Source organism: Euprymna scolopes, chromosome 26 (genome assembly GCF_053919585.1).
Source record: "Euprymna scolopes isolate OS-2025 chromosome 26, ASM5391958v1, whole genome shotgun sequence".
Lineage (NCBI taxonomy): Eukaryota > Metazoa > Mollusca > Cephalopoda > Sepiida > Sepiolidae > Euprymna > Euprymna scolopes.
Window position 1 is genome coordinate 102,742,676 of NC_136507.1, and position 17,369 is coordinate 102,760,044.

At 35.7% G+C, this 17,369-nt stretch overlaps 1 protein-coding gene across 1 annotated transcript in view; it reads right to left on the reverse strand.

Moving 5' to 3' along the window:
- LOC145248315 (synaptotagmin-6-like) overlaps positions 1-17,369 on the reverse strand; it is a 237,355-nt gene that overhangs the window by 72,186 nt on the left and 147,800 nt on the right. The window contains exon 3 of the mRNA XM_080110224.1: positions 7,055-7,220. Coding sequence (XP_079966350.1) covers positions 7,055-7,220 — 166 coding nt within the window. The remainder of the gene's footprint in view (positions 1-7,054; positions 7,221-17,369) is intronic.

Sequence of the window (17,369 nt, forward strand, 5' to 3'; positions counted from 1 at the left end):
AGAGAGAGAGAGAGAGAGAGAGAGAGGGGGGGACAAAAGAGAAAAAGAAAATGGAAAGGGTGGTGCAGTAAAGGATGAAGAAGCGGAGAAAATCAGCAATGACGTCATCACACAGGTGTGACCAGCTTCCGAATCCTGATCTGCTAACGCTAATACATTCATCTTCATATGTGCAAGGGCCAACAATGAATGTCTCTTAATGAGTCGACAGAAGAGTAGCTGCTGGTCATCCATCTTGGAAAATATTTTCATGTAAACATTTTCATATAAATATTGTACCAAATACGTTCTCATTGCCGTCATTTTTTAATGGTTGCATTTATTTTTAGACGGTTTTAAACCTTCTATTCTGTGTGAGATCTTCAGTATGCAAACAAAAGTACCGGAAGACACATAATTTTAAATCGCTTGTCAATTTGGTTTGTTATCAATTATTTGTTAATATTAACTCTAATGGATTCCTGCAAAATCACGCGAGGAACTATTTAGAAATGGCTTATTATGTAGAACTATGCTCTCTCCTGAGAATCGTCGACCCTTCGTTGTTGTATGATGTGGTTTTCCTTTGTATCATCTTCTTTTCTGGTCGTGTCGTCTTGGCGATCGCTGATGGCGTGACCACTGATTTACAAAAATAAATAATAAAATAACGCAAACTCACAAAAGAAAACACAATCCCGATACAACGTGTATCTCTCCCTGTCTCTATCTCTGTCTCTCTGTGATAAAGGACACCTAAAAATCGTCTGTTGATAGCGTTTTTGTAAGTCGATTGATCAGTTCATCTCTTCTGCTAAGGTTCTCCCCGACCTGCTCCGAGTAACTTTTGTCAACCATCGCAAACTGAAAACTGTCTTAAACTTATCAAATCTAATTATATTGACTTGAGGATCGGAAATCCTATGACCGGATATTTTTGTCTTACTCGATCACTCACAGCTAACTACTCACCTTATTTCCGATGTTAAGTCACAAGCTTTGTGCTTCTTGGTGAATCATTTCGAACCATCGTTATATATATATATATATATATATATATATATATATATATATATATATATATATATATATATATATATATATATATTACTTCCGACAACTTTTTCTTTTGTATTAATCACTCCCTTACGCTCCCTGGGGTTTTAGCTCGGAGAGGGAGTCATAATTATAATCATTCTATAAAAACCATTATCTATTTAATAAAAATGAGCATAATTGTGTTCGTTCCGTTTTATAAATTACGTATGCAATTTATTTTCATGCGCAAAGAAAAATATGCTTGTTCTTATGAATAACCGATAATAATAAATAAAGCAAAGAATAATAACGAATCCAAGTTGAATTTTTATTAGCAAAAAAAAAAAAAAATGGGAGGTCTAATCTTATTAACTAATAATAAAAAATAGAGCAAAGTATTTCCCTGTTCTTAATATTTTTGTTATTAAACGAATACACGGAGGCTGTGAAACAGCGAAACAGTACTGTATGTGGATGACTATATATATATATATATATATATATATATATATATATATATATATATATATAAACTCTTGAGGCAAAACTAAAGAGCCATTGCTCAAAACTACGAGATATTGTAAAAAGGCTGACTGGGGAGCCATCAGGGATCTCATCAGAGATACCCATGGGGAAATATCTTTACTCTTCCTGTCGAACAGTCCCCAATTGAGACCACTGAATGGTTCAAAACGGCAATTGAAGCACATGTTCCGACGCAGAAATTTTATAGCAAGACCAACCCTCCCCAATGGTTTACTTCTACTTATGCAGCCGCCATTGCTCAAAGACAGCATGCGTACCGCAGATTTAATCGACATAAGTCCAGTTCAAACAGACAGAAGTATATAGAAGCTAGGAATAACTGTAAGAAAGAAATAGCAACAGCTAAGAGAGAATTTACTGAAACCACCAAAAAATGCATCGAAGCACAGAAATTAGGAACCTGTGATTTCTGGAAAATCTACAACAGTGTAGTAAATAATGGACAATCAACAATTCTCCCACTATCCAACAATCATGAGGTTGTTTGCACAGCAACCGAGAAGGCTAACATGCTTGCCAGTCAGTTTGCCTCAAACTCCACACTGGACCGCTACTAACCAACCCCTCCCTGACTTTCCTTTACGGACAGACGTCACACTAGACAATCTGAAAATCACCCCTTCTCAGGTGCATGCTATCATAAAAAACCTTGACACTTCAAAAGCATGTGGACCTGATCTCATCCCGGCTGTGCTATTAAAAAAATGCTCCGCCGAAGTAGCTCCAGTTATCTCCAAACTTTACAACGAATGTCTTAATTAATCTTGCCTTCCTGACTGCTGGAAAACTGCTTCTGTGATACCAGTTTTAAAGAATTCTGTCGAAAGAACTGACCCAGCAAATTATCGCCCCATTAGCCTTCTCACACTTTTCACCAAAATATTTGAGTTCATAATAAACCAAGCTCTAGTCCATCACCTTACAAAAGCTAAACTTCTGACCGACCAACAATATGGATTTAGGCAAGCCTGTTCCACAGCAGATATCCTAACTCTAATCTTTGAATGCATATATCATTCACATCATGGACAAAGCAGGGGAGAGTAGAGCGGTAGCTCTAGATATATTTAAGGCTTTTGACAGGGTATGGCATGAAGGTCTTCTCAGGAAAATCAGATCATACGGTATCATTGGACGAATACTCAACATAATAAAATCTTTCTTAGATAAGAAAAAAATCCAGGTTATTCTCGACGGTCGTGCATCTAAATAATATGATATAAATGTGGGAGTGCCTCAGGGGTCTATCCTTGGACCTCTATTATTCCTAATATTCATAAATGACCTCCCTGACAAAATTGTCTCTGAGATGGGTATCTATGCTGATGACACCACGCTCTATAACAGACACGACAGGAAAACAAATGAACACATATCTAAGGAAATGGCAGAAACACTAGAGGATGACCTCCAATCTGGAGTGGAATGGGGACAAAAATGGATGGTCACATTCAATGCTGCCAAGACTAAACTTGTTTCCTTCAATAATTACAAGAAACTTTCTCTACCACCAATAGCATTGGCCAAAGATTCTTTATCAGAAAGCACATCTTTTAAACTCCACGCCCTAACGTTCACAGGAAACATGAATTGGAAGAATTACATTGAGAGCATTGCCAGGACCGCCACGAAGAAGGTAGGCTCTCTCTACCGTGCTAGAAGCTACTAACGCCCGAAAGTATCCTGTACCTCTATAAGTTCATCATTCACCCATGTATGGAGTATTGTTGTCATATTTGGGCTGGTGCAACTGCTACTAGTCTCTCGCTCCTGGGCAAGGTTCAAAAGAGAGTCGCCAACCTGATAGGTCCTGAACTATCATCTAAGCTTCAGCCTCGGTCCCATCGACGAAATGTTGCATCTCTTTTCCTGTTCTTCAAATATTTTAATGGTGAATGCTCCGACGAACTGCAAGCACTTTACCCCCTCGACGTGAATACCTCCGACAAACCCAACAAGTAGCAAAATCCCACCCCTACACAGTAGAGATCCCTAGATGTAAGAGAGAATTCTACTGCAGTAGTTTCTTTCCCAGAACTGCTAGCCTTTGGAACTCCCTTCCAGGTCCCCTCTTCTCCAACTCTACTGATATGCAGAAGTTCAAGTATAACGTGGACCGATATCTTGCTGCCCAACTCCCCACATAGTACCCCTGTAGCTTAGGTCCCCGATAGTATCCCCCTACATCAAAGTGTCAATGTGCCTTGTTTGGGGTGATAATGTAATACATATATATATATATATATATATATATATATATATATATATATATATATATATATATATATATATATATCAGAACTATCCAACAAAAGTTTAACACATTTCTATTAAAACTTCTATGTCTTTCTTTCCCCTTTTCCGTTTTCCTCTTTCTTTCTACAGCTCATTCTTTTCTTCTTCCACGCTCATTCCTCTAGCTGGACACATACACACATACGCATAGACATTCCTCCTTTATATAACAGATTCATCATTGAACTAGTTGACATTTTTTTTTTTTTTTTTTTGCAAAATTTGTACATAATAACACTGGACACCCTCCTGCCAAAACCAGGCCCAGTTGAGTCTCAGAGAATTTTTTTTTTTTCTAAATTTTTATTAACTCGGCACTAATCTGATCCAGCAAATACCAACTTGTTAAGTCTTTGTTTACATACAAACACACACACACACACGCACAAAGACATTTACCCTTTATATAATAGGTATATCGAGAGAGAGAGAGAGAGAGAGAGAGAGAGAGAGAGAGAGAGAGAGAGAGAGAGAGAGAGAGAGAGAGAGAGAGAGGGGGGATTAGTTATTTTTTTTTTTTGTAAAACTTTACTCGTGTATTCATTTGCAGACTGTTATCCTCAACTTCATAGTTGTTGTTTGACCACGTTTCGGCCAACTCATCCTGTGGCCTTCTTCAGGTGGTTAACAGCAACGAGATAGGAATGCTGAGTCTTGTAACAGAATATATTTATTTATTTGCGGACTGCTATTCTCATCATCATATCACCACGTTTCGGCCAACTATTCCTCCGGCCTTCTTCAGGTGGTTAACTACGATCAGATAGGAATGCTGAGTCTCTTAACTGTATCCTCAGTAATTACTGCCTTCCATAGTTGTTGTCTCACCACATTTTTGGCCAACTAATCCTCTGACATACTTTTGGTAGGATTGAGACCGTTATCTTCATGCTCACATGGAACTGTAGAGACTTAACGCCCCTATTTACTACACCACGCCCCCCCCACTCTCTGCGGTTTCATATGGGCATCATTTGAAGATAACTGTTTCAATCCTAGACGTGAGTGGTAGCAATAAAACGAGCGACCTTTTGTGCTCCAAAATTTATTTTTCTACATAGTCACCATCATTCTCAATGCAGATTTGCCAGGAATTCAATGACGCATCTCTGCTTCTGACGCACGTCTATGACAGAGGTTGCTTTCTTAGAGTTCCACATCGTCAATGTCTGCAACAGAGAGATGAAACTTTCAGTTCATGAATGCTGAAGTCTAGCCATCTTACTAATGCAATTTGTAATTCCCTCTAATCCATTCAGGCGGAATAAAAAATAATATGGTGCCTCCTGTATTTGACCAAAAAGAGATAAGCTTGTTGTAACTAAGAATGTAAATAAAAGTTTTCTTAGAGAGGACTACATAAAACCTATTTTAGGCCAATACGCGATATACACGTTGATTTGAAATGAAAACTCTTTCTACAAGTAGGCGCTCAATTTCAAAATATCAGGAAAACTTTGGAAACGTATAACACAGCATTGATTATATATGTAACAGTAAGTCAGAAAATAAAGAGCAAATGAATGTGGCACTATATCTCAGTGTTACGGTTGCTAACACACTCTTCAGCATGGCCTGGTGATGATTTGGTCATAAGCGTAGAGATACACAGAAATGCAGCCCAGAATTCCGTTTCCTCTATCGATCTCTTTTTCATCTGGACAGCATGGGGTAAGCACGCATATTTCTGTCTCTCCGTAAATGAGAGGGGCACTCCCCTCCTCAACACTAGTTAAGACTAGTTAGTTTAATAATTGTAGGATATGTGAAGTGTACATTGTTTTTGTAATATATATTGTATACATAATGTAAGATAAAATAGTTAATTGTATTTCATATATATTACAATTGTGCCGTGTTGTGTGTTTTCTTGTGTCTGCCATAAATGTCTCCATTAAACAACGAAGCGGTCCGGAGGACGAAGAAAGAAGATTCCAACCAGAATGCCACCAGGAGAATGAAGGCGCCACACCCACATCCAACATCTCTGGTATGCTTTTCTTCCTAGAGACCCTAATGACTGGCCCATCTTCACATCCTCAGAAGACCGTTTCTAAGACATTTCGTGTAACATGTGAAGCCAGTCACACGTCAGTGACCGGCTGATCGTGTTATAAATGTTGCCTTTAGACGAAAGATTGACTCTTAAAAATAGTCCTTAGCATAACCCAAAATAATAGCCACCGACATCTCGACCAGTTTTTGTTGATCTTTCCATGTGCTTATCTGTGAATATCGTTTATCCCCCCCCCCCGGGAGAGCTGGTTGCGTTCCTAGAGCGTTTCTCAACCAAGTAATTCTCCCCGTGGAAGCCATAGTACCATATGAATATGTTACATATTATTTCTCCATTACTGTTATCATCTGATTTCCTATAATCTTATACCTATAACCATATTCCTATAATCTTATACCTATAATTCTATTCCTATAATCTTATATTACATTCTGACAGCCTTATAAACATTAAACCTGTTTATCGTGTATACTAGTTCTTTCTTACATTGAAGTTCTAAATGCTAGATAAAAATAAATAAATAGATAAACAAGAAAACAAAAATATCGGCGATGAAGTACGTCAAGACTATTTCAACCACTCAAACAAACAAAAGATTTTTAAATAGCAAATCATACAGAAAATTAAAAATGATTTTTGTTTGCTGTCAGTTGTTTATTCCAAGCAAAACTATTTATTCATGAAACTTACCTTACAAATAGTGTTTTTTCTTGATTATTAATTTTAATTGACTTAAATTTTCGTAAAAATTGGCCAGTAAATATTTATTGTATTTCCTTAGTAATGAAAAAAAAAAAGAATATTGTTCTCGTTTTTACAATTAAGTTTTCATGGATTTATCTTTGTAATAACAGAAATAATATTTTTTTTTAATTCAAACAATAAGCTGACGTTTGAACGGAAAAAAAAATCACTAAACTTTCGTTCAGGATCCTCATGTGTTTTTCGTCAACTGCCTAGAAAATTCGGACGACAGCAAGGCCCTTCTTCTGCATAAGTAACAAAATGATTAATCGAATGAACAAAATTTGATTACTTATGGGAGCGATTTATGATAAGTGTTTATTGACATTGGATTGAATGCGGTCATGATGTATTCTGCAAGGAAAGCAATACCGTGGTAATGTGTTCCAAAGGTGTAAAACTAAGCGAAAATAAAAAAAATGGCTGCAAACTCACCGAAAGAAGCGTCGAATACAGAACTGTCGACGCTGGTATCACTTCGGGCGCTGATGCTGCTTGTTTCATCCGTCATTTGGTCACTTTTTGTGCTGGCACGTGATACGGTCGACATTGATGATGACCTCGGCTGGACCGTTCTCGATTCCTTGACCAACTGCACCTCCTGTGTGAAGATGGAAGGATAAGAAAAAGAAAACTAATTTCAATTTCGGTGTCTCTGTCTTTCATTGATTTGCAGATGCGACTACAAGCCGTGCATGAAAATGTATTTAATGAAATGTCACTCGCTCTGACAGCTAATTCTTTCCTTTTTTATATTGATTCTCTGAGTTTTTGTACCCTTCCTAATTCGAAGACTTTTAAGACATTGCGACATGTCAGTCTCCATTGTATTCCGTCAGAAGCAATTTGGTCAAAAGTTGACATTGGGATGTTAGTTGTTGTCAGTTTGTGCTTGAGCTTATCCTTGTACCTCAACAGTTGGCGGCCAACATGCCTTTTTCCTGACTGAAGCTGACTGTACAAAAGTGCTTTAGGGATTCTATCATCACTCATTCTGACTACGTGTCCAGTCCAACGGAACTGACACTGTATAAGAAAATTTTCAATTATATATATATATATATATATATATATATATATATATATATATATATATATATATATATATATATATATATATACATTTCTGTAGAAATATATTATATAAGAAGCTCAATGTGATCACAGAGCAATATATAGAATAAATTACAAAAATTTATATTCCAAAATTCATGATGTTGACCATCTTATAATTTATTCCTTTAAATCAGTTGATTTATACAATTCTTGACAGTATCTGTTTCGTAACGAAAAAAGAATTGTATAAATCAACTGATTTAAAGGAATAAATTATAAGATAGTCAACATCATGAATTTTTTAATATAAATTTTTAGAATTTATTCTCTCTCTCTCTATATATATATATATCTATATCTATATATATCTATATCTATATCTATATCTATATATATATATATATATATATATATATATATATATATATATATATATATATATGGCTCCGAAACATGCATGTCCGTAGATTACTGTTTAAAAAAATAATAAACAAATAAAAAAATATTATTTGTTTACGCCCAAATAAAAATATGGGCGATTTTCTAAGAAACATGAGCTTCAAGGCGGAAGATGCTAATCTACGTATATATATATATATATATATATATATATATATATATATATATATATATATATATATATATATATATATATATGCGCGCGCGCGTGTGTGTGCGTGTGTGTGAGGTCCTACATAGTGCAGATTTCAAGAAATCGTTTTAAAATGTTGGACTTTGTATCTATTAATATACTTAAATCTTCCTTGTGCTCACAGAAAGGAGTACGTGGAGGCGGTTAATCTCGTTTGGGAACTTTTATCTGTTTTTTACTCTACATTTTAATCGTTTTTAAACGACTGTTTAATTAAATTATTCATTTTAATCGGTCCGTGCACTTCAATTTTCCCCAGTGCTCAATATTATTTTCAGTCATTTTTCTTTTTCAATTATCGTGTGTTTTGTATGATTAGAAGAAATGTTTGCGGATATATTAAAGTGATGCACTCCTGATCAAAGATTTAAGACCACTTAAAAGAAATGTTTTTAAGGATGGATTTTAAACTCCACCCATTTAAAATTACTAATACTATAACCTAAAAGGTTAGGGGGGGGAAGCCACATTCCAAGCATTTTATTCAGAAATTTACATTTTTATAAAATGAGGCATTTTATTACGCTTGATCAAAATTATAAGATTAGGGAAATAAATTCTACGAAATTTAACGCAAAGTTTATAAAAAAATTCAACAACATAATTCAATAATGAGTTCTTCCGCTACTGGTTTGATGACTTCAAAATTATTTGAGGTTGCTAGAAATTAGCGTATCCATTAAGGTGCGGGGGATATTGCTCCAGCTTCTGAAGATGGCTTCAAGAAGTTATTTTTTCTTTTGTTGAATATTGTCTGCCATTTCGATAAATCTCTCTTGTCATCTATCCCCAAACATTTTCAATTGAGTTCAAGTCCGATGAACATGCAGGCTATCCCAAGAGATAGAACCCATTTTCTTGCAAAAAGTCGAGGTCTATTTTGCAGCGTTGATTGCAGCATTATCCTTTTTGAATAACCATCCATCCCTACACAAACGATGGCCCTCCATCATTAAAGATGCTTTCTGTAGCATGCTAACATAATCAACCGTTTTCTGGCACAACCTGGAGCTCTATTGTCCCTCTGTAAGAAAAGGCACCCCATACCATTAGGGGCTCTCCATCATTATGACCTGTGGAGAAAATTTCAGAAGACATGTGTTTTCGTTATGCCAATATCGTTGGAAGCTATCGGGACAATTTAGATTGAATTTTTCTCATCATAAAACAGGAGTTTCTTCCATTTCTCAACGTCCCCGTTTGGTATTCACGATCAAACCTTAAGCGGTCCGCCTTGTGACGTGGAATCGGGCGAGGAATTTGTTTACGTTTTTTATTTACCATGCCTTTTTGTTGTAAGTGTCGTGTAATAGTAACTGGATTGCAATCAGCATTTATTACTGCCTTAATTTGACTAGAAGAAAGTCTCTCGCTTTCACAACAAACCGTCTTATTCTCCAACTCAATGCAGGAGAATTTTTTTTTTGGGGGGGGGGGGGCTACCATTGGATTTTGCTTTTCCGTAATTGTCACTGTTCTTTAGAAAGTTGCAAATCACAGTTTGGCTGCGATTTACCTTAGCCACGATCACCCGCTGTGACAAACCTTGCTTATAGAAATCTAGAATTTGTGACAAACCTTGCTTATAGAAATCTAGAATTTGTGACAAACCTTGTTTATGGAAAACTTAGAATTCGAGCATGCTCAACTTCGATAAGTTTGCTTACTTTAAGCATGGTGACACATTTATGCAATGATTGCTAATCTGTAACTGAACTAAAAAAAAAAAAAACAATTTATGACCCTGATCTTATAATGTTGTCTAATTGTAAAATGCCCTATTTTATAAAAATCTAAATTTTTTAATTAAATGTTTGGAATGTAGCTTTTTTTCCATAACTTTTTAGGTTGTAGTATTGGTAACCTTAAGTGGGAGGTGTTTCAAATCTCTTCTTAAAAAAGTTTATTTTTTTTTATTTTCAAGTGGTCTATAATTTTGGATCAGGAGTGTATGTCGCTATATTAGGAATTGATCGATGTCCTTTAAACCCATTTGGTATTTATAAACTACCTAAAGGTTGAGTTTTACGTGATTTATCTCGATATGTTCAATAAGGAATACATCTTCCTCTCAGCTAAAACATTCTTACCTGATTAAATCTATCCTTGAAATTAATAATTCCATATGAATGGAAAGCCTACCACCATGACTTAAAACTAAAACATTACAAATAGTGATGTGACGATTGCAATATTTTTCCTGATTCCAAGACAATTACCGATTCCGATTCCGATTCTTTGTAAATATCTAAATATTTAACTATAAAATTGCTATTTTGTCCCGATTACTGTAAAAACACATATTAAATGTGCATATATTTTATCACGCGTAAAAACACACTTGTGAGGGTGTGATCTCGAGATTTTAGTCTTGCTGGAAGTTTAAAATCAAAAAATATTTATTATTTTATTATTACTACAAGCAGTGGAAGATATTTCTTAAATCAAAATCAAATAAAAAAGATAAATTAAGGAATCGGTTTTGGCATCGGAAAATAGGCGCAAATTTTTCCGATTCCGATACCGATTCCGATACCCCAAAAAGCTCCGATTTTCCGATTCTCGATTCCGATTCCGATTAATCGCCTCAAGACTAATTACAATATCAGAATCATTCTAAATGATAGTCAACAATAAATAGTGTTTCGAAACTAAAAAACGATCCGAAAGACTAGAATCCTATCATTACGGTCTAAAGTTTTGATCAGGAGTGTATAAACGTAGATATTTCTATCATTACGGTCTAAAATCAACTTTATTCCCCAAACGTAACAAACATTTAGAAGAATACACCAATTAATCTTGTGAAAAAAATTACATTTAAGAAAAACAAAAATATCTAAACACAACCATGACGAAGCTAAAACTGGATTAACTACCATGAATATAATTAATTATACAGAAATCATAACACCAGCTACCCCCAGATACTCCCTAAAACCATAAGGAAAATTTCAATAGCAACCCATTTATCAGACTAATATGTCCTTCCAAATCAGACCTCGGCAAAATAAGTAAAATAATCTTGGATAGAATAATCCCTAGAATAAAAGAGAAAATTCTTTTTTCCCTTTGGCAATCATCTGATAATGTGATTTACTGTTTTTTATTTTAATCTTAAAGATAAACTCAACTTAAACTTCATCACATTCGACATAGACAACCACTACCGATCTATATTTTCACTCTTATTAAATAAAACAGTTATTCTAACTAAAGTAACTCGGATCTTACTGATTTAGAAATTAAGTTAATACTTCCAACCAGAAAATCCGTTCTATGATACGATAATAACCTAGAGACCAGAAAGGATACCTCCGATAACTTTGATATCGTTATGGGATATTACTCGACTCAGGTTACTGATCTAGTTGGCTTATTCCAATTTCAAAGATAGGGATTTGCAGGACGGTCTATAGAGAGATGACACACTCTTTATCATTAGACCAAGATTATACAAGACAATTAATGAACTGAGAAATTTCTTAGGGAACTTTGGCTTTGGTATAACTATTTACCAGGAGAAAAACATATTTTCCAGATGTAACTCTTGACCTAAGCGAAGGCTCTTATAATCCATAACATGATCCAAACCTTTCACTGTTCTACGCCTATAGATTCTCTAACCACACTAGATCTGTCATAAATTCCATCATCCCATCAGTTTCTAACAGAATTTCTAAATTATTTTCAAATTAATCAATCTTTGAGTTGAACTCTAATTTTTACAATATCACTCTGGTAGATACACCGATAAAATATATAAAAAGAATAAAAATGATAAAAACTGACCGCCCAACCAGTATAGTTTTCCATAACAACAATGAAGCAAGGTAAACATAAAAGTACAATTACCACTAATAATAATAAACCAAAGAAACGCCACCGCGTTATATAGAATATAACAAGTAGATAACCCACCGTAGAAGAAAGAAAATATATGGTTTAATCCCCCTTATAACAATAGAGTAAAAACGAACATCTCTCAAGAGTTTTTAAATAACTGAAAACTCCTTCAAACACCCATATAGGTACAACACAATACTAAATAAAAATTTTATAAAAATCTTTTTCTCCACTATTGCCAACATTGCCCAGACAATAATAAACATTATAATAAAATCAAAATGCCCAACTAAATTTAATTGACCAGTCTGATCAAAACAACCCCAGCTGTAACTGCTAATCATTCATAAATTGACCACTTAACAACAATTGCATGTATTCGGATGTAATTTGTACCTGCATGCTCACTGAACTCCTCCCTAGCTTAACCTAAAGTGATCCGCCGGTCAGTAATTACCCAATTGGGACCCAGGATCCAAATCAAAATAACACTACCCCAAGAATCTACTACCCCAACTCTACTAACGGACCCCCAAATCTACGGTCGTCCCTTATCCCAACAACATAGAACTCAACCACAACCTGTCCTAATACTAACCCAACTACATATTCGCATGTATCTCCTAAAATACACACATTGAAAACTCATATCTCCTATTTCGTTAGGAACAATTCTAAAACGTCACTATTCACCCTACTAACTGATCCATACTAAACAAATCTAAGTTTTACTACCCAGAATTACAGTTTTGCTATTTATGTAACACTGAAGCCACGGCTATAATCAAAGCACCTATCAGGCTAAATGTCATAATTTCTAAAAACAGAATTATTGCTCATTGTAGGCACAAGATGAAATTTAAATATGGAAACTTTATGAACTCCACCGATACCCCCCCCCCATTAGGATTCATCTTTATCTACCTCTGATTTTCCTATCTCACTATTAGTCCTCCCTGATATCTTATTTTATGCTATATTATAACTCCCATAACTTAGATAGTCTAAACCTGAGCTCATAACTTATATTAGATAGCCTTAACCTATTTAATTTAAAATTTATTAATTTGATCTAACTTAATTTTAAATGAATTTAACTTCTATCTGACTAATATATACAATTTATCATTTCCATATACATGCATAACGACTACTACGCTTCACCCGTCTCTTTTCCCACTCTGAGCACTTTAAAAGAGAATTGTGCCTTGATCCTTGCATCATCGTTGCTACCCACCCCTTAAATAAGCCCCCTGGAATTTAGAAAACCAGATTTTCTTGGTATCTCTATGCCTATTCACTTTTAATCCAGTCCTTCTACAACTTACAAAATTTCCACTCTAACTACCTCACTGGGCCTAAACTTAACTATTTCAAACCGCAGATAACGTCGCCATCCGCATCCTACATTTAAATATTAACTTCCCCTCGAATCTCTAAAATATCTCTTCCTCCAAATGATTCGTCGGGTTAGGGTTATCCTGATATATTGAAAATGAATAATCTTTCTTTACCCCCTCATACTTGCCGTACCAACCCTCCTTCCCCCATAACCTATCCCTTTACTTAATCCTCACACACCTCTCCTATCTTCCCCATACATAACTCACCTCCAAAGATGTTCCCCTCCCCTTCTTGTTTGTGGAAATACTCACCCTTACAACTCTTCTTTAGTTTCCCTCGTCTTTTTTTTCTTCCCCCCTCTCTCTTTTTCTCTAATAAACATTATATATATATATATATATATATATATATATATATATATATATATATATATATATTATCTATCCATCTCCTTTGTTCTCTGACTAAATAAAATAAGCATAAAATTGTATTTCTTTGTTCTTATATTTTTTATATCCGAATTATGGGTTTTAAATTTCGTAAAACCTTTTTCAGACCGTTTTTGGCTTTCACAGTATATGCTTTCATTTCTTTCTTCTGAGTCTATACAGTACTGAAATCTCTAATCACTGGTGATATATTTTAAACTCTGAGACGATATTCAAAGTCCACACTCGAGGATTCCTACCACAAGAATATCAGGAATTCAACTAAACTCCAACCTCTGAGCCTGTTTTACAAATACTTTATTGGAATGACCTCTGATGAACTCATAGCAATCTTGTCTCATCGACGTACATACTTCTGACTAACCTGACAAACAGCAAAATCTTACCTCTTCACTGTTAAGATCACTAGATGCATAAAAGTCTTCTGCTTTAATAGTATTTTTTTCTCGGGCTGTAAGGTTTTGAAATTCCCTCCTTGTTTCCTGCTCCCCTGACTGTACTTAACTGCAGAATATGCTTATTTATTTGCGGACTGCTATTCTCATCATCATATCACCACGCTTCGGCCAACTATTCCTTCGGCCTTCTTCAGGTGGTTAACTACGATCAGATAGGAATGCTGAGTCTCTTAACTGTATCCTCAGTAATTCCTGCCTTCCATAGTTGTTGTTCTCTCACCACAAGAAATAATATATAAACTGCAGAAGTTTAATAGTAATGTGAAAAGATATTTCGCTGCTCAAATCCCCACAATTCTGTTAGACACGATCTCAAAATAGTAGCCCCTGACGTTCCAAGTTGTAATAAACCTTTTCTGAGACGAAAAAGAGTTAAAAACAGTAATAAATAGTTTTTAATGTAAAAAGGTAAATGGAAGACATGGTGCATTACTGTTGCATCCCTGTGCCTTTTTTTACCTGTACCTTTTTTATCTGTGCCTTTTTTACCGGTGCCTTTTTTTACCTGTGCCTTTTTTTACCTGTGCCTTTTTTACCGGTGCCTTTTTTATCTGTGCCTTTTTTACCTGTGCCTTTTTTACCTGTGCCATTTTTTACCTGTGCCTTTTTTTACCTGTGCCTTTTTTTACCCCGTTATTTTAATGGAATGTACTTTCATGAACCCATCGAACTTGAACTCGTACATACCCCGAACAAACGCAATATGGTTTCCGTTCTGCAAGATCTACCGCAGATGTGCTAATGGTTATATCTCATAGGATTAGTGAATCTCTTGACGAAGGCTTCCTTTCTAGGGCAATTGCTCTTGACATATCAAAGGCCTTCGACAAGGTATGGCATAAAGGCCTACTTCACAAGATAACTGGAAATATTTTCTCAATTATTAAATCATTTCTCTCTGATAGGTTCATAAGAGTAATGGTCGATGGACAAAAATCAGAGGCCTGCAGTATTAATGCTGGAGTCCCTCAAGGGTCAATCCTGGGCCCAACTCTCTTCCTGCTCTACATCAATGATCTCCCAAAACACATACTTAAATCATTCGTTGACATCTATGCTGATGACACGACCATCTATGGCAACACATCAAAGGCTGTAAATGAAGTTCTCTCTGATTCTCTCTCCTCTGATCTTGAGCGCGTGGTTCAGTGGGGGAAGACATGGCTGGTTACCTTTAATGCATCTAAAACCAAACTCCTATCTTTGCATCATCAACGCTCTGATCCCCATCTGGCATCAATTGAAATGGATGGCTCTTGTCTAAGAGAAGCTCCATGTTTTGACAAGCTTCTGGGCTTGACCTTTACTCCTGATCTGAAATGGAACATGTATATCAAGTCTGTTGCCAAGGTCGCTCCAGAAGATATCTCACTACTGATGCAATTCTCTATCTATATAAAAGCCAAATACGTCCAAGGATAAAATACCCATCACAACTTATAGACAAAGGGATCCAACTTGCGACAAATATACCAGTAGAAGATTTGAGAACCCCTAAAGAACGAAACAAAGAACAAATCCTAACATACGTCTCCACACACAACACAAACAACCCAGAGCTTTTCACAGAGATAACGAAAAACCTCGTCCTACTTAACCAAAACAGCAAACTAAACAACTTCCTGAAAACAACAAAAATAATAAAAAGCAAACGCCAACCCAAAAACCTAAAACGCATTCTTACCTCATCCAAACTCAATCAAGACGCAACAAAAGGAGTCACAAAATGCAACAAACAACGATGTGGTGTCTGCAACATAATATTAGAGGGAAACACATACACATTTACGAACCCCATACAAACATTCAAAATTATAAAAAACTTAGATTGAACCTCAAAAAACGTGATCTATGTAATAAAATGTCCAGCATGCGGTAAATCCTACATAGGCGCTACAAAAAAACCTTAGTAATAGAGTAGCCCTACACCGATCCAACATCAAAATCGCGGAAAATAGACACCTACATGTATCACAACATATACACACATGCAGTGGAGGCAGATTCGAGATAATGCCCATCTTCCAAACTGACAACTACTTCTACTTGCTAACACAAGAAAAAAATTTCATAGCAAAGTTTAACCCCGCCTTAAACATCTCTCCATAATTATACACATAAATAGGCAAAACACAAAATACACTTACACGCATGCATACTTGGGTAGGTGTGCACCCTCACACACAAAACAACAAAAAAAGCACAATAAGGCACACGCACACTTTCGCGGGTGCGCGCGCCCATACCCAGTAGAGTACCATTTCTCTTAACTAAACAAACAACTAGAAATTATACGTATGTATGTGTATGTACGCGCGTGTGTGCGTGTGTATATGTGTGTGTGCGTGGGTGTGCACATATGATTGTGTATGCGTGTGTGTATATATATATATATATCATCTGTTATCTATGCTACATCTTGTTTGTATGTATACGTGCACTTATGTTTGGGTGACCGAATCCATGTATGCATATGTGCTTGGATTAGAAAGGAAACTTCAACCAATGTATACATAAGGTGGGATGTATGAATATGTATGTGTATGCGTGATTGTGAGTGCATGTGCCCATATATATATATGGGTGGATGAGTGTATACACATCCGTATGTATGTGTGTGTATATATATATACATATGTATGCACATGTATGAGTGGGTAAATGTGTTCGTGTGGATATGGATATACGCGCATGTGTGAGTCCCTGCATATGTCTGTGTGTGTGCATGTGTATGTGTATGTGTATGTGCCTACATAGTATGTGGATGTTTGTGAGTGTATGTGCACATACATATAAGTGTGTACATATATGTGTGTATGTGCGTGTATGTGTGTGTATATATATCTTCTACCTATTCTCCATCTTACTTGTGTGTGTGTGGGTGTGTGTACGTATGTCTGCATGATTAAGCGCATATATACATGCGTGTTTTGGTTGGGGGAAAA